The 18700-nt window shown below is 45.8% G+C and overlaps 1 protein-coding gene across 1 annotated transcript in view; it reads left to right on the top strand.

The window, feature by feature from the left end:
* VSTM4 (V-set and transmembrane domain containing 4) overlaps window positions 1-18700 on the top strand; it is a 142151-nt gene that overhangs the window by 104622 nt on the left and 18829 nt on the right. The window contains exon 7 of the mRNA XM_068257992.1: window positions 12098-12144. Coding sequence (XP_068114093.1) covers window positions 12098-12144 — 47 coding nt within the window. The remainder of the gene's footprint in view (window positions 1-12097; window positions 12145-18700) is intronic.

The following is an 18700-nucleotide window of genomic DNA, read 5'->3' as shown; positions in this document are numbered from 1 at the left end:
ACACAAACTTCCGCAAAAGTTTGGTTTGCGCAAACTTTGGAGAACTGCAATAGACTTCAATGGGGAGGCGAACTTTGAAAACTACAAACATTTATGCTGGCCACAAAAGTGATGGAAAAGTTGTTTAAAGGGGTCTAACACCCGAGACACTAATATAGCCGGCGTTCATTGCTTCATTGTGGCAAGGTAACGATCACGAAGGTGAATTGACACATGTACATGCCTTTTGTTTTGTTGTTGCAGATTCAGTGCAGCCAGAAAAATTAGGAAGGCATGTACACGCACCAGAACAATTGTTATAGAATATATTATAAAATTCAGGAATCCACCTGGAGTCCTGGACCCTGTTGGTGGTGGCGGAGAAGGCAAGTGGCCTGCGGGCAGAGGTGCTGTGTGGGGAGCGACTTAGTCTTGGGGCAGGCAGTCACACGGCGTGCAGGCAGAGATGCTGTGTAAGGGGACTGACTTAGTCTTTGGGCGGGCAGTAGCCCTCCGGGATCCATGCCTCATTCATTTTTATACAGGTTAGGTACTGAACACTTTTGTGACTTAGGCGACTTCTCTTCTCAGTGACAATGCCTCCAGCTGCACTGAAGGTCCTTTCTGACAGGACGCTTGCAGCAGGGCAAGAGAGAAGTTGGATGGCAAATTGGGACAGCTCTGGCCACAGGTCAAGCATGCGCAACCAGTAGAGCAAGGGTTCATCCTCGCTGCTCGCAGTGTCTACACCCACAGTTAAGGCCAGGTAGTCGGCTAACTGCCAGTCCAGGCATTGGTGGAGGGTGGATTTGGAAGGGCTACGGCGAGGCGTTGGACTAAAGAATGTTTGCATGTCCGACATCACCATGAGATCGCTGGAGCGTCCTGTCCTTGCCTGCGTGGACATGGGAGGAGGATTACTGGCAGTGGTACCTTTATTGCGTTGTGCTGTCACATCACCCTTAAACGCATTGTAAAGCATCATTGCCAGCTTGTTCTGCAAGTGCTGCATCCTTTCCACCTTCTGTTGTGTTGGTAACAGGTCCACCACTTTGTGCCTGTACCAAGGGTCTAGTAGCGTGGCCACCCAGTACAGGTCATTCCCCTTGAGTTTTTTTATGCGGGGGTCCCTCAACAGGCTGGAAAACATGAAAGAGGCCATCTGCACAAAGTCTGATCCAGACGTACTATCCATCTCCTCTTGCTCTTCCTGAGTGATGTCACGTAAGTCCTCTTCCTCCCCCCAGCCATGAACAATACCACTGGAACGTGGAGCAGCACAAGCCCCCTGTGACGGCTGCTGCGGTTGTTCTTCTGCCGCTGCCTCTTCCTCCTCCACAGAAACACCTTCCTCATCATCTGAGTCTGACTCCTCTTCTTCCCCACACGACTCCTCTTCTTCCTCCTCCTCTCCCCTCTGTGCTGCCGCAGGTGTTGAGGAAACATCTGGTTTGGATGAAAATTGCTCCCACGACTCCTCCTGCCGTAGCTGTTCTTCTTCACGCTCCTCCACAGCTTTATCCACCACTCTACGCACGGCACGCTCCAGGAAGTAAGCGTAGGGGATCAAGTCGCTGATGGTGCCTTCAGCGCGACTCACCAGGTTGGTCACCTCCTCAAACGGCCGCATAATCCTGCATGCATTTCGCATCAGTGTCCAGTTGTTGGGCCACAGCATCCCCATCTTCCCATATTGTATCCTTCTACTGTAATTGTACAGGTACTGGGTGACGGCTTTCTCCTGTTCTAGCAGGCGAGAGAACATGAGCAGGGTCGAATTCCAGCGAGTCGGGCTATCGCATATCAAGCGTCTCACCGGCAAGTTGTTTCTCCACTGAATGTCCGCAAAGCGTGCCATGGCCGTGTAAGACCGCCTGAAATGTCCACACAACTTCCTGGCCTGCTTCAGGACGTCCTCTAAGCCTGGGTACTTTGAGACAAATCTTTGCACGACCAGATTCAGCATAGTACATGCAGGGTACATGTGTCAGCTTTCCCAAATTCAAAGCGGAAAGGAGATTGCTGCCGTTGTCACACACCACGTTACCAATCTCCAGCTGGTGCGGGGTCAGCCATTGCTCCACCTCTTTGTTAAGAGCAACCAGGAGAGCTGGTCCAGTGTGACTCTCCGCTTTGAGGCAAGACATGTCTAAAATGGCGTGACACCGTCGTACCTAGCATGCAGCGTAGGCTCTGGGGAGATGGGTCTGTGTAGCTGGAGAGGAGGAGATAGCAGCACCACTAGAATTGAACTGCCACTCAGCCAAGGAGGAGGAGGAGGATGACAGTGAAGAGGATGTAGCAGGAGGAGAAGGAGAGGAGGTGGCAGGAGGCCTGCCTGTAAGCCATGGAGGTGTCACAAGTTGGTCCGCTGCACAGCCACGTACTCCCTGCTTGCCATCGGTCACCAGGTTGACCCAATGGGCTGTGTAACGTAATGTAGCGGCCCTGCCCATGCTTGGCAGACTAGGCATCCGTAGTCAGGTGGACCCTTGACCCAACGCTCTTCGCCAGAGATGACACCAATTGTCTCTCAACTGCACGGTACAGTTTGGGTATGGCCTTTTTAGAAAAATAATTGCGGCCTGGTATCTTTCACTGCGGTGTCCTAATAGCCACAAATTTACGGAAAGCCTCAGACTCCACCAGTTTGTATGGTAATAGCTGGTGAGCTAATAGTTCCGCCACGCCAGCTGTCAGACGCTGGGCAAGAGGGTGACTGGCAGAAATTGGCTTTTTCCGCTCAAACACTTCCTTCACGAACACCTGGCTGCTGTGGACAGAGGAGCAGGAACCGCTCAAGGGCATAGGCAGTGTGGAGGAGGGTGGCTGTGAAGGTGCAAGGGAGAAAGTGGCTGAAGATGATGCACCTGAAGAAGGAAGAGGAGGCGGAGGGTGGCTTGTCTTTTGGGTGCTGCTTTTCCTCAGGTGTTCTTGCCATAGCTGTTTGTGCCTTTTCTCCAGGTGCCTTCATAAGGCACTTGTCCCTACATGAGTGTTGGCCTTTCCATGGCTCAATTTTTGGAGGCAGAGACAAGAGATGGCTTTGCTCCGATCTGAGGCACACACGTTAAAAATTTTCCAAACCACTGAGCCCCCCTGTGTTGATGGCACTATGGTGGCATCAACAGCTGACGTTGAAGGGCATGTTGGCTGGCTGTCCATAGCTGGCGATACATGGCGCCGGACACTGCCCCCAGCTGTTTCTGAGGACAAGCTCCCTCTGCTTCTTTCATGGACTCGTCTCCTCCTACTCCTCTCTGACTCCCCCTCTGAACTGTCCCCCTGTTCATCTCCTCTATTGGGATCATACGTGGCATCCGTATAATCGTCATCATAATCCTCCTGACACCTCCAAAATTGCACCAACACCAGGTACTTCATCATCCCCCTTGTCACAGACCGCTAGGCCGGTCTGCGGGTAGGTCAGTCGATCAGCGTCAGAAATCCTCTCACACTGTCATTTGTTCATCACGAAGGGTAACCCACGTTCGCAATTTGATGAACTGACTAATGGAGGGAGCGTTCTGCCACTAACGGATTCACCACACACATATACAATTCAAAGATCTGCCACCAAGCGAGTTACACAGCCCGCTACTGTAATTATACTAGGACTTGGAGAACGCTCTATTAGCAGTATGCAGGAATCTGGGTCAGATCTGACTATCTGAGCCGGATTCACGCATACGGGTTATAAATGTATACTTCTATTAAACACAGGGTAGCGAGTTCAGGAGAATAGGTACGATTGTGTATGTTCAGCAACAGGTCATAACCGCTAAACGATTTTTAAAACGTTTAATAACAAAAATGCATTACATACAGTTATATACACCAATTAACATATACACAGAGCTTAAAAATAAAAAGGAATAAAATCAGAAAATTCTTATTTAGTTATGCTGAGCTGTCCATTTGAAGAATGAAGAAAATAGTCCAGTTTAAAGGTAGGCATTCAGGTTAAAAGTCCTTTGTACACAACATGCACCCGGTTCTCCGTGAGCACATGTCTAGACTTCCCTGCTCGATGGAATTTGAAGAACTGAGGCGGAGTTCCTCGCAAACACTTTTTACTGACCTCAGTTTTGGGGCGGTCACTACCTGGAAAGTAGGTGTGTTTAAGGCAGGGTTCCCTCCTGGAAACCAGGTTGCCACCCTCAGACTTAGAGCAAGAAATGTACCAATTTATTAATAATTTGTGTGACTCGGCCCAAGATTAGTGTATCGCAAATCCGAGCCCATATTCATAAGCAGCATGCGACTCTGTATTAAATGAGGCTATACATGCCAAGTCTAACGAATTTGCTCTACGCATGCCGGATAAAGTGGTTTCTCAATTGATTCCTGATAGCTAGAGAATGATAATTCATGTGAATTATAGACCTGTTTCCTAGGTATCAGGAAATGTAATTTTGGTCTTGCTGTGCCAAACCTATTTTGAATTATTAATAAGTTAACGTTCCCTTTGTGTGAGGCTATGAGTTTTTGGAGGGAAATTTGAATCTCAACCAGTTTGAGGAGGTTTTTCTTTTGGGGAAAGATGAGCTGTGTAGCCAAATGGCTTCTCCCCAGGGAAGCTAGCCACGTGTGACATTCTTTCCTGACACAGGATGTGGGGGAGGCTACTGTACTCCTGCAATGCTCTCAGAAGAAGAGCAAAGAAAGGTATTTGTTATCCTACCCAGGGCTGACAGTGACTGTGCACGACCATGCGAAAATCGATGGCGATTTTGCGCACAACTTTCCGTAATATTCGTCACACCCCTCCTCACACGTTACGTCCATACTATCGCCACCTAACTCAGACGTATGAGGTGGTGTAACTTGCTTAGCACCTTCATCTTGTTGTAGCAGTGTTGGCTGTGAATCAGTGATTTTCACACCAAATAACTCCTGCGACGTGTCAAATGCAGCGGATGTGGTGCTTGTAGTAGCACTGGTGGCTGCGGGAGATGAGGTGTTCTGTGTTAAATAGTCTAGCACGTCCTGACAATCTTGGAAAGTGATGGCACATGCCTTCTTCTGAGCACTGTACTTTGGGCCAGGGCCGCACGAAATCACATCAACACGACCTCGCACAGACCTGCTGGTGCCAGGTGGCCTTCCTCTGGGTCTGCCTCTACCTCTTCCTCTACCTGGTTTGTCCATTTTGTCCATCTCGGGGGGGATGCTAGGTATATGCAGTGAGGTGGGTTCACTGAACACAAAAGGTAGTTGTGTGCAGTGAGGTGGGTTCACTGAACACAATGGGCTTGATTCACAAAGCGGTGCTAACTGTTAGCACGCCTGTGAAAACCCCCTTAGCATGTCTAAACAAGCTTTTCGCTATAAAACTTTACGCGCGCAAAACTTTATGCGCGTAAAACTTTGCGCGTGTACTGCACAGAGCGCAGAGCGCTCCGCGCGAAGTGCCCATTAAAGCCTATGGGACTTAGCGCGCGTAAAACTGCGCGCGCAAAGTTAGCGCGCGATCTGATTGAGAAATCCGGTGCTAACCTACTTAGCACCCTGGTTAGCTCGTCTAAAGACTTTACACGTGCTAAGTAGGTTAGCACCGCTTTGTGAATCAAGCCCAAAATGTAGTTATATGCAGCGAGGTGGGTTCACTGAACACAAAATGTAGTTATATGCAGTGAGGTGGGTTCACTGAACACAAAAGGTAGGTAGATGCAGTGAGGTGGGTTCACTGAACACAAAAGGTAGTTATATGCAGTGAGGTGGGTTCACTGAACACAAAAGGTAGTTATATGCAGTGAGGTGGGTTCACTCAACACAAAAGGTAGGTAGATGCAGTGAGGTGGGTTCACTCAACACAAAAGGTAGGTAGATGCAGTGAGGTGGGTTCACTGAACACAAAAGGTAGTTATATGCAGTGAGGTGGGTTCACTCAACACAACAGCTAGTTATATGCAGTGAGGTGGGTTCACTCAACACAAAAGGTAGTTGTATGCAGTGAGGTGGGTTCATTCAACACAAAAGGTAGGTAGATGCAGTGAGGTGGGTTCAGTGAACCCAAAAGGTAGGTAGATGCAGTGAGGTGGGTTCAGTGAACACCAAAGGTAGGTAGATGCAATGAGGTGGGTTCAGTGAACACAAAAGGTAGGTAGATGCAGTGAGGTGGGTTCACTCAACACAAAAGGTAGGTAGATGCAGTGAAGTGTGTTCACTGAACACAAAAGGTAGTTATGTGCAGTGAGGTGGGTTCACTCAATACAAAAGGTAGTTATATGCAGTGAGGTGGGTTCACTCAACACAACAGCTAGTTATATGCAGTTAGGTGGGTTCACTCAACACAAAAGGTAGTTGTATGCAGTGAGGTGGGTTCACTCAACACAAAAGGTAGGTAGATGCAGTGAGGTGGGTTCACTGAACACAAAAAGTAGGTAGATGCAGTGAGGTGGGTTCACTCAACACAACAGCTAGATAGATGCAGTGAGATGGGTTCACTCAACACAAAGGTAGGTATATGCAGTGATGAGGTGGGTTAACTAAACACAACAGGTACTAGGTATATGCAGTACTGGGTATTACCTGTGTCACACAGGTAGTCACTGAATGTGCTGGGCCGCTGGCAGTGGCACACACACAGTATGAATGATCTGTGACTTGCAACACAAGTGTCAGTGGGACACACAGAAGAAAAAAATAGATCACAAGGACAGGATTAGCTCTGAAAAGAGCTGTTGTGGGGTGCTATTACAGCAATAAGATTCAACCAGGAGCAAGCTAACAAGCCAAGAGCCTAACTAATCGTTCCCTAAGAGAAATAATCTGCAGCAGCTCGCCCTACTCTCACTATTGCAGGCACATGAGTGAGTGTAATGGCCGGCGGAGCCTGCCTTATATAAGGGGGGAGTGGCTCCAGGGCTGAGTGTAGCCTGATTGGCTACAATGTGCCTGCTGACTGTGATGTAGAGGGTCAAAGTTGACCCTAATAGAGCATTATGGGGCGAATCGAACTTCCGGGAAAGTTTGCATTCGCCGGCAAAGGGGAACCACCCGAAGTTCGCCTGGAACCGTTCGCCGCGAACCGTTCGGGCCATCTCTAGTGCCTGTAACTGCTTCTGATCAAGTAACTCCACCTGTTCTTTTGCTAAGAGTTCCTATGGATCCCAAAATGCCTATACCGGAGACATTTTTTGGCACCAGATCTCAATTCAGCAATTTCATGAATAACTGTTTAACATATTTCAAGTTACGTTTCCAATCTTCTGGTTCAGAATCTCAAAAAGTGTCATTTGTCATATCCTTATTACAAGGAGATCCACAGTCCTGAGCCTATGGCCTACCACCTGAGCATATGAAGCCTTATCTTCAGAAGAAAACTTGTTTAAAGCCATGTCTGTATTATACTCTGATCCTGATGTCACTTCTACTGCAGTTCAGAAGTTAAGGAACTTGCGACAAGCCCGCCGAACAGTAGAAGAATAAGCCACAGAGTTTAGGCGGTGGGCTGTCTCAACTAATTGGAATGACTCTGCTCTCATGGATCAATTTCTGTTTGGACTTTCTGATACCATAAATGACATACTTGTCAGTCATCCAGTACAAAAAGTGGTGTTAAGTTGTACTAAATTCATTGAACATAAACTGCCTAATGCTTACCAGGAATTTGCTGATGTGTTTTCTCCAAAAGCAGCTGATGTGTTACCTCCTCATAGGCCTTATGACTGTGCTATTGATTAACTCTCTTGTAGTATGCCCCCTCATGGTCGGTTATACAATCTGACTAGACCTGAGGAACAAGCTATGAGGGGGTATATCCAGGAAAACCTCAAGAAGGGGTTCATTAGAACCTCTTCCTCACCAGCTGGTGCAGAGTTTTTGTTTTTTTGAGAAAAAAAGATGGTGGTTTAAGAGGATGTATTGATTATAGAGGATTGAATAAGGTTACTGTTAAGAACATATACCCTTTGCCTTTGATTGATGATTTGTTCTCGCAGGTGGTTGGAGCTAAGATATTTTCGAAGTTAGATCTGAGAGGGGCCTATAATCTTATTTGTATCAGAAAAAATGATGAATGGAAGACTGCATTTAATAGCAAAGATGGTCACCACGAGTATCTGGTTACGCCATTTGTGTTATGTAATGCTCCAGCAGTCTTTCAGCATTTTGTTAATGATACATTTCATGAGTTCCTTGGCAGATTTATGATGGTATACCTCGATGACATTTTAATCCTTTCTTCTTCCTTGTGTGAACGTCATGATCATGTTAAGAAGGTGTTAACAAAATTGCAAGAAAACCGATTGTATGCCAAATTGGAGAAATGTTTATTTGAGGTCAATCAAGTCACATTTCTAGGGTATGTCATCTCTGATACAGGATTGGCCATGGACCAAGAAAAGGTCAAAGCTGTATTAGACTGGTCTCAGCCAAACAGTCTTAGAGCCTTGCAACGATTTTTGGGTTTCGCCAATTTCTACAGAAAATATATCAGTAATTTCTTTAGTAAAGTGACTCTAGTTACTGACCTAACAAAAAACTCATCTAATTGGAGTCCTAAGGCTGTTGCAGCTTTTAAAGAATTGAAGCAGGCCTTCTGTTCTGCTCCCATTCTGGTTCATCTAGAGATTAAAAAGTATTTCATTGTGGAGGTGGATGCATCTGAAGTGGGAGTAGGAGCTGTTTTGTCTCAGTTTTCTGGTAGTCCAGAGCGACTGCATTCTTGTGCGTTTTTCTCTCAAAAATTCTCTCCTGCAGAGAGAAACTATGATATAGGAAATAGAGAGTTATTGGCAATTACATTAGCCCTGAAAGAGTGGAGACATTGATTGGAAGGTGCAGAGAATCCTGTGACAATTTACACCGATTATAAGAATTTTGAGTATATTGAGAATGCTAAACGGTTGAATTCATGACAAGCTTGTTGGGCACTATTTTTCTCTAGGTTTAATTTCCGCATCACCTATAAGCCTGGGTCAAAAATCATTAAGGCTGATGCCTTGTCCAGATGTTTTTTGAAAGAAAAAAACAATATGGATCCTGTGTCCATAATTCCCAAGAAGTGTATTATTTCTGACCTTTCCAACCAGTTGTTCAGAGTCCAAGATCAGGCACCCAAAGACAAACCTGCAGGGAAATTGTTTATTCCTGATGATCTGAGAGAAGAGATATTTAAACAATTTAATGCAGATAAACCAGCAGGTCATCCAGGGGTTAAAAAAAACTATTGAGCTCCTCAGTGGCCATCTCTTAACAAAGATGTTGAGTCTTTTGCAAAATCATGCTCTGTTTGTGCTCGAAGTAAATTGGCACAAACTGCACCTCAGGGAACTCTCTTGCCTTTGCCCATTCCTGAGAAACCATGGTCTCATATTTCCATGGATTTTGTGGTTGACCTTCCAGTTTCCCAGGGTAAAACTGTCATTTGGGTAGTGGTGGACAGGTTTAGTAAGATGTCACACTTTGTACCTCTTCCTAAGCTGCCTTCAGCGAAGAAATTGGTTCAGATTTTTGTAGAAAATATTTTTCAAATTCGAGGTGTTCCTGAAAACATTGTTTCTGACAGAGGGGTACAATTTGTCTCTCAGTTCTGGTGAGCTTTTTGTGATAAACTGGGAGTATCATTATCATTTTCTTCTGGGTTTCATCCTGAATCTAATGCTGGGAATACACGGGTCGATCCGGCGGCCGATTAGCCGCCGGATCGACCCCAGCCGCGTCCCCGCTCGTCTGCACATGCGCGCGGATCGATTACCGCTCGTCCCCGGGGATCGAGCGGGCGGGGGTCGAGTGGCTTGATCAGGCCAGCTGGCCGGATCAGCTGGTCGATACACGGTAGAGAAACGTACTGTGTATCCCCAGCATTATGGACAAACTGAGAGAATGAATCAGTCTTTGTAACAGTATTTGAGGTGTTTTGTTTCAGATTGCCAGGAAGATTGGGTTCAGTTTTTGCCATTTGTTGAATTTGCTATGAACAATCAGGTTAACAGTTCCACTAAGATGTCTCCTTTTCAGGTCATCTGTAGTTCCAACCATAAGTTCAATGCACTTTCTGGTATTTCCAATCCTCCTGAATTAGAAGAGAAATATCAGGAATGCTGTAAATACCCAGAAATTGTTTTCTGATTTACACTGAACTGCTGAAAATGAATGAATCACATTCCGTTATGTCAGCCGTCTGCCAAGTTGGGACCCAGGTTCATTGGTCCATATCCAGTCATTGAAAAGATCAACCGGGTTACCTATAGGGTTAAATTGCCTAGATCCATTAGAGGGGTTAATTCTTTTCAGGTATTACTGTTGAAGTCTGCTGCTAATTACAGGACTTCAGACCCACCCCCTCCACCTGTGGTATTAGATGGTCAACAAGATTTTGAGGTAGAGAAAATTCTTGACTCCCGCATTGCAAGAAATTATTTGCAATATTTAATTGACTGGAAAGGATATGGACCAGAAGAAAGATCTTGAGTTCCTGCTAAACAGGTTCATGCTGATTTAGCAATAAGGGAGTTTTATGAGAAAAATCCTGGGAAACCCAGGTTGGAGTGCCCAGAGTCCACTACTAAGGGAGGGGGTACTGTAAGATTCACTGGCTGCTCGTGGCGGCAGAACACCGAGACCCATGCTGAGGCGCAAGCCTCTGGGTCTCAGCCTCTCTTTGACGTCACTGGAGCGCATGGTGCTCAGCTCCCACTGGATAAGCGCTGGACACGCTCGCAGTATGCACTCCACCACTGTAAACAATGACCACGTGTGCACACACAGCTGATCTGCTGACACGCTCTATCTGGATTGGTCTCTTTGGATTCCTTTTGGTTCTGATTGGTTAGCGCTAATTTAAATGTAAGGTTTAAATGTAAGGTGAGCGCCCTCAGTTATCGCCCGTGATAGCCTATGCTGGGCTTGTTGCTGAGATTGCGCTCAAACCACGTATTGTCTTGCGCTTCTTGAATCCTCTGTATGCCTTAGCATGAGTATCAATAAATCATTCCTCAGTTCCAGCTGTATGAATAAAGCAAAAAAGGGCTTCTCATAGCGTATACAAGTTTGATTTAATATGGCCAAATGCCCCAATTAAAAGTATGCGTACCAGATGAAAGATAAAATCAGCATATCTCACATATCCATAACGGCTAAGCACAACTCTCTCCACACCCGGGTCGGCGTCCTCCGTGCAGTTCCAGATAGGTAGCCCAGGTAGCCCAGGGGCGGAGCCTAAGCACGCACGCTACCTATCTGGAACTACACGGAGGACGCCAGCACGGGTGTGGAGAGATTTGCGCCTAGCCATTATGGATATGTGAGATACGCTGATTTTTATCTTTAATCTGGTACGCATACTTTTAATTGGGGCATTTGGCCATATTAAATCTAACTTGTATACACTATGAAAACCCCTTTTTGCTTTATTCATACAGCTGGAACTGAGGAATGATTTTTTGATACGCATGCTAACAAGAGGAGTTTCTGGAGGCATAAAGAGGATTCAAGAAGCGCAGCTGTGTTGAATATAAGATGGAAAAGCAAGGAGGTTTTGTCTTCGACTAGTCTGGCAGCAAGCAGCTAATTAAACGTGAACTCTGCACTAGAGGTGGTGAGCGCTGTATCATTAAGACAGTAAAGAGTACTAATCCGGCCCTGTCTACACACATGATGCTGGCTGCTTAGCTGATACTTTGTTGGGGCTGTACACAAAGGTAATCCCAGTCTAAACGGCAATCCAGTGCGAACCCCCCTCCCGCCTCTCCCAGATGCTGTGCCCTGGTACAGATGTCGCCCCTTTTTCTCCTCTAGCTACTCCCCTGACTCGTGGTTTCTATTCTTTGTGGGGGGGGGGGTTTTGGAGAACTACTCAGATCATCCAGGAGCCCATTAATTCAAATTGTCCTGTAGTTAGTGGCAGAATAATGCTAAGATGAAACCAGAGGTTAGTGGGCAACCAAAGAAATCAGCTACTAATGCATTGTTTTTATATACAGGCGGCATTTAAAAACTACTACTGTACAAATTATATTATAGATTTTGGCAGCACTGGCTACTTTGGCCTGTTAGTATGGAGCCTCCCCTCCCCACTTCTCTCCTCCCTTTTTCACATATCTATTTCTTTTTGTTTTGTTTTTATTGTAACATTGAAGAAATACCAATTTTGTATTTTTTATATTTGTAGGTCCTTTAATAAGCTTAGAGAAAGGCAGCCAGAAACCACTTCTGCTGGTAAGTACTTGTAAGCCAGGTGTTTCATAAAAACACAGCATGAGCCTGAGCCACCTGAAAGGTACTTCAGACCGCCATAATACAAGCTTTGCTTATAAAAGTCTGTACAGTCTTCAGTGTTAAAGTGGATCCAAAATGAACTTTTACAAATTGCATGATTGTGTTCCATATATATAGTTTATAGGGCATTCCTCAAGCCAAATATTTTTTCTTTTTGTTTTAATACTCTAATTCCCAATAAACTAAACAAGCCTCGCCCACAGCTTCTCCAAAACGCCAAGGCAGACCCATGTAGCAAGGGGCTTATGGGAGCTCAGTCTGGGCAGGAGGAGGAGGAGGCTATTAACCAGTGATTTCAGAGGCAGAGGGGAGGAGGGAGGAGGAGGAGGGAGTGAGCTGAGGGCTGGAGATGCAGTTGCAGATTACCTGTGTAATGATTACAAACAGAACATGGCCACTCTCATTGTATCAGAGGAATAATTAATTATAATTAATCATATTCTATTGAAGCTGTGTGCAGCTAGATACGCTGTGTAAACTATCAACTTTAGATAAGATATATAGACAAGTTACTTGTTATAGTCAGTTTTTCATCTCGGATCCGCTTTAAGGTAGCCATACATGAAGCAATTTGGCTGTACCATCAACTATTCGATTCGATCATTTATAGAATCGAGAGAGAATTGAGTGTGTTCCAGAATTCCCAATCGATGAAAAGTGGCTGATTTCATGTCAAATTGACCAGCTTAATTGACCGACCAGGATGCAAGATATTTGGTCGATCGCACAGGAATCGGCTAGTGTTTACTATTATTCGATCAGCTCGGAATCGATTTTTGTATTCAGAGCATGGAGACACAACATCGGCCAGATCGAATGTGCAGGTGAATCACATAGGATATCTTTTGTAGTGTGTGAGTCACTAGTCGATCAACTTTCAATCAACCATACTGAAGTCGATTTCTTAACCACTTGTGGACCACAGTCTTTTCGCCCCTTAAGGACCAGAGCCTTTTTTTCCATTCAGACCACTGCAGCTTTCACGTTTTTTTGCTCGGTCATACAACCTACCACCTAAATGAATTTTACCTCCTTTTCTTTTGACTAATACAGCTTTCTTTTGGTGCTATTTGATTGCTGCTGCGAGTTTTAGTTTTTATTATATTCATCAAAAAAGACATGAATTTTGTCAAAAAAATGACTTTTTTAACTTTCTGTGCTGATATTTTTCAAATAAAGTAAAATTTCCTATACATTTGAGCGCGAATTTCCTATACATTTGAGCGCGAAAGTTATTCTGCTACATGTCTTTGATTAAAAAAAAAAACCATTCAGTGTATATTTATTGGATTGGGTAAAAGTTATAGTGTTTACAAACTATGGTGCCAAAAGTGAATTTTGCCATTTTGAAGCATCTCTGACTTTCTGACCACCTGTCATGTTTCATGAGGTGCTAAAATTCCAGGATAGTATAAATACCCCCCAAATGACCCCATTTTGGAAAGAAGACATCCCAAAGTATTCAGTGAGAGGCATGGTGAGTTCATAAAAGATTTTATTTTTTGTCACAAGTTAGCGGAAAATGACACCTTGTGACAAAAAAAAAAAAAAAAAGTTTCCATTTCTTCTAACTTGCGACAAAAAAAAATAATGAAATCTGCCATGGACTCACTATGCTCCTCTCTGAATACCTTGAAGTGTCTACTTTCCAAAATGGGGTCATTTGTGGGGTGTGTTCACTGTCCTGGCATTTTGGGGGGTGCCTAATTGTAAGCACCCCTGTGAAGCCTAAAGATGCTAATTGGACTTTGGGCCCCTTAGCGCAGTTAGGCTGCAAAAAAGTGCCACACGTGGTATTGCGGTACTCAGGAGAAGTAGTATAATGTGTTTTGGGGTGTATAACCATGCTGGGTGGGAGAAATATCTCTGTAAATGACACATTTTTGATTTTTTTACACACAATTGTCCATTTACAGAGAGATTTCTCCCACCCAGCATGGGTATGTGTAAAAATACACCACAAAACACATTATACTACTTCTCCTGAGTACGGCGATACCACATGTGTGACACTATTTTTGCAGCCTAGGTGCGCTAAGGGGCCCAACGTCCTATTCACAGGTCATTTTGAGGCATTTGTTTTCTAGACTACTCCTCACGGCTTAGGGCCCCTAAAATGCCAGGGCAGTATAGGAACCCCACAAGTGAGCCCATTTTAGAAAGAAGACACCCCAAGGTATTCTGTTAGGAGTATGGTGAGTTCATAGAAGATTTAATTTTTTTGTCAGAAGTTAGTGAAAAATGACACTTTGTGAAAAAAACAATAAAAATCAATTTCTGCTAACTTTTGACAAAAAATAAAATCTTCTATGATAAAGGGGGTTTTAACCACTTGCCGACCGCGCACTCATAACGCGCGTCGGCAAAGTGGCAGCTGCAGGACCAGCGATGCAGTTCTGCGTCGCCGGCTGCAGGCTAATTAATCAGGAAGCAGCCGCTCGCGAGAGCGGCTGCTTCCTGTCAATTCACGGCGGGGGGCTCCGTGAATAGCCTGCGGGCCGCCGATCGCGGCTCGCAGGCTAAATGTAAACACAAGCGGAAATAATCCGCTTTGTTTACATTCGTACAACGTTTCTAACAGTAGCAGCGTTGTACCAGATCAGCGATCCCCGGCCAATCAGCGGCCGGGGATCGCTGTCACATGACAGGCAGGAGCCTGTTAGAGGCTGCACAGGACAGATCCATTCCTGTGCAGCCTCTGATCTCTGAGGGGAAGGGAGGTAGGAGAGGGAGGGGGTGAATGTCGCCGCGGAGGGGGGTTTTGAGGTGCCCCCCCGCAAACCTCAGCCAACAGGAGCGATCAGACCCCCCCCTACACATCATCCCCATAGGGGGGAAAAAGGGGGGTGATCTGGTCGCTCTGCCTGCTATTTGATCTGTGCTGGGGGCTGCAGAGCCCACCCAGCACAGATCACAGAATACAGTGCTGGTCCTTAAGGGGGGGTAAAGCGTGCGTCCCCAAGTGGTTAAAGGGGAACTGAAGAGAGAGGTATATGGAGGCTGTCATGTTTATTTCCTTTTAATCAATACCAGTTGCCTGGCAGCCCTGCTGGTCTATTTCTCTGCAGTAGTATCTGATTAAAACCAGAAACAAGCATGCAGCTAGTCTTGTCAGATCAGACTTATCAGTCTGAACCACTGAAACACCTGATCTGCTGCATACTTGTTCAGGGGCTATGGCTAATAGTATTAGAGGCAGAGGATCAGCAGGGCTGCCAGGCAACTCGTATTGTCTAAAAGGAAATAAACATGACAGTCTCCATATACCTCTATCTTCAGTTCCCCTTTAAATGAGCTTAAAAGCCAAAAATTTGGTAATAAGAGGAGGCAGTGGTGGATTTACCTCCTCCAAGCAGACACAACACGACTGTACATTCAGTCTATTTATTAACGAACTCCAGATAAAACAAAGCAACGCGTTTCACAGGTCAGTGCCCGCTTCCTCAGGCAATAGAAAAAGGAGTTACAGCATCTAGCAAAACAAACAACACTCGGCACCTCTGACAGGTTTTAAGGGCAGAAATCACATTCAATGCTAAATTGCAGGCCTACACTACTGCATGTGTATACATCAATCAGGGAGTGTAATTCTTCCACCTTCCTCTCTCTCTCTCTCTCTCTGATTTTGCCTTCCAGGGATTTGTATGCTGTCAACTGCTTGGAAGGCAGCTATGCTCACCACTATACCACCATTGGCCAGGAATCAAACCCAGGTCAACTAACATTACAGGCTGAAGCCAGCCATTTCACTCATCTCTTCAACTACAAGAAAGGCCCAGGAGTAGTCTTAGCTACAATAATATCTATGTTCTGGCAGGGCCCTTATTACACTTTCTCTTACAGGGCTATGGAAACCGTTTTGCTCATGCGATAAAGCGAGGTGCAAAAATGAAATCACGCCTAGCACAGGATGGTTTCAATCCATCAACCTCTGGGTTATGGGCCCAGCACACTTCCGCTGCACCACTCTGCAGTCTGCTTACATTTGTATACAATCTTCAAGTTTAAGAAGGGTACATTAGTTCCCTTCACAAAACACAAAGTCGTTCCTGGGTGGGCTTGAACCACCAACCTTTCAGTTAACAGCCAAATGCGCTAACCAATTGTGCCACAGAGACTGTGTATGTAGTTGTTGCTGAATGGCTATATGGGGTTCTCTTCGGACAACTGTTGAACACAAAAGGCAAAGCCATCCCTGGGTGGGCTTGAACCACTAACCTTTTGGTTAACAGCCAAATGCGTGAAACAATTGTGCCACAGAGACTGTGCATGTAGGTGCTGCTAAATGATTTTATGGGGATGTATGTGTGCCTTTTGGAGGGAGGAAGTTAGTCTGGTCCAAGAAGTTTAACACCACTTTTTCCTACAACGAAGCATTCACTGTGTGGCAGCAGAGTGGTGCAGCAGAGGTGTGCTGGGCCCATAACCCAGAGGTTGATGGATTGACACCATCCTCTGCTAGGTGTACTTTGTTTTTTACACCTTGCTTTACCACATGGGCCAATCTGTGGCCATAGCCCCTTAAGAGAAAGTTTCATTAGGGCCTTGCTGTAACATATATTGTAGTGTAACTATTTCAACTAATGTTCCCTTCTTGAACTTGAAGATTGTATACAAATGTAAACAGACTGCAGAGTGGTGCAGTGGAAGTGTGCTGGGCCCATAACCCAGAGGTTGGTAGATTGAAACCATCCCCTGCTAGGCATGATTTAATTTTTGCACCTCGCTTTATCGCATGGGCAAAATGGTTTCCATAGCTCTGTAAGAGAAAGTGTAATAAGGGCCCTGCCGTAACATTGATATTATGGTAGCTAAGACTACTCCTGGGCCTTTCTTGTAGTTGAAGAGATGAGTGAAATGGCTGGCTTCAGCCTGTAATGTTAGTTGACCTGGGCTTGATTCCTGGCCAATGGTGGTATAGTGGTGAGCATAGCTGCCTTCCAAGCAGTTGACCTGGGTTAGATTCCTGGCCAATGTATGTGTGCTTGCTTTTGACAGCCTACAAATCCCTCGAAGACAAAATCAGAGAGAGAGAGAGAGAGAGAGAGAAAGGTAAAAAAACAACAACACAAGAACAAGATTAGCTCTCAAAAGAGGTGTTGTGGGGTGCTATTTTAGGAATAACAATCAGCCAGGAGCAAGCTTACAAGAGCCTAACTAATCTTTCCCTATGAGAGTCTGTCAGCAGCTTTCCCTTCACTAATTACTACAGGGACACAAACGACTATAATGGCCGGCGCTGCCTGCCTTATATAAAGGGGGGGGGGGTGGCTCCAGGAGATAGTGTAGCCTGATTTGCAACAACGGGCCTGCTGACTGTGCTGTAGAGGGTCAAAGTTGACCCTAATGGTGCACTATGGGGGCGAATCGCACTTCCGGAAAAGTTTGCATGCAAACGCGAACCACCCAAAGTCCGCCTGGAACCGTTCGCCGGCGAACCATTCAGGCCATCTCTAATGGCGATATCCTTGCCTATGCCTAAGTGACTCGTCATCCTGCTCCGACCATTCTTCCCCGGACTCAGGCTGCACATACGGACGGTCCACAACACCATCATCATCGTCATCATCATAATCAAGCTCTTCCTCTGACTGGACCCCCACCTCCTCTTCCGCCCCTACATCCCCAGACACAGACCCCTCTTCATCAACATCGTCCAATTACAGTTGTGATTCTGTCCTGAGCTGAATCTCCTCCATATCAGTCCCCAGTATGTCCTGAGCTTCAGTCATCAATATGTTCCCAGATGCCGGACTGAGGGACAGAGCGCTGTCGTCCTGGGAGGGCTGCTGACCACTGGCTGCTGGGCTGGATGTCACAGCAAGCGTGGGGCGTTGGCTGCTGCTGCTGCTGCTGCTTGGAGTGCTGCTCACAGTAGAGGTCTGGGATGCAGTCATGATGTCCATCAATACGTCAGGTTCCATCTGCTCAACCACCACACGGGGACCAGAAGTTTTAAAATATTGTGCTGCCGTTTCTGCTGCACCACGACCCCGTACAGCTGGGCGTCCTCTCCCTGGTCGAGGAGCAGTCCCAGAAGTGGCTGAAGCAATGGAACTCCCTTTCCTGACACCTTCACGAACCCTGCCAGACATGTTGCTAATGAATCACTGCAAAATGAGATGATTAATACCAGTGAGCACAGTACAACCTAAGTGAAGAGTATCACTGGGTAATGAGATGATTAATACCAGTGAGCAGAGTACAACGTAACTAAAGGGTATCACTGGGTAATGAGATGATTAATACCAATGAGCAGAGTACAATGTAAGTGAAGGGTATCACTAGGTAATGAGATGATTAATACCAGTGAGAAGTGAGCACAGTACAACCTAAGTGAAGGGTATCACTGGGTAATGAGATGATTAATACCAGTGAGCAGTGAGCACAGTACAAACTAAGTGAAGGGTATCACTGGGTAATTAGATGATTAATACCAGTGAGCAGAGTACAACGTAACTGAAGGGTATCACTGCGTAATGAGATGATTAATACC

Source organism: Hyperolius riggenbachi, chromosome 10 (assembly GCF_040937935.1).
Source record: "Hyperolius riggenbachi isolate aHypRig1 chromosome 10, aHypRig1.pri, whole genome shotgun sequence".
Classification (NCBI taxonomy): Eukaryota; Metazoa; Chordata; class Amphibia; order Anura; family Hyperoliidae; genus Hyperolius; species Hyperolius riggenbachi.
The sequence above is the reverse complement of the archived record's forward strand: the minus strand, read 5'-3'. Positions and strand labels throughout refer to the sequence as shown.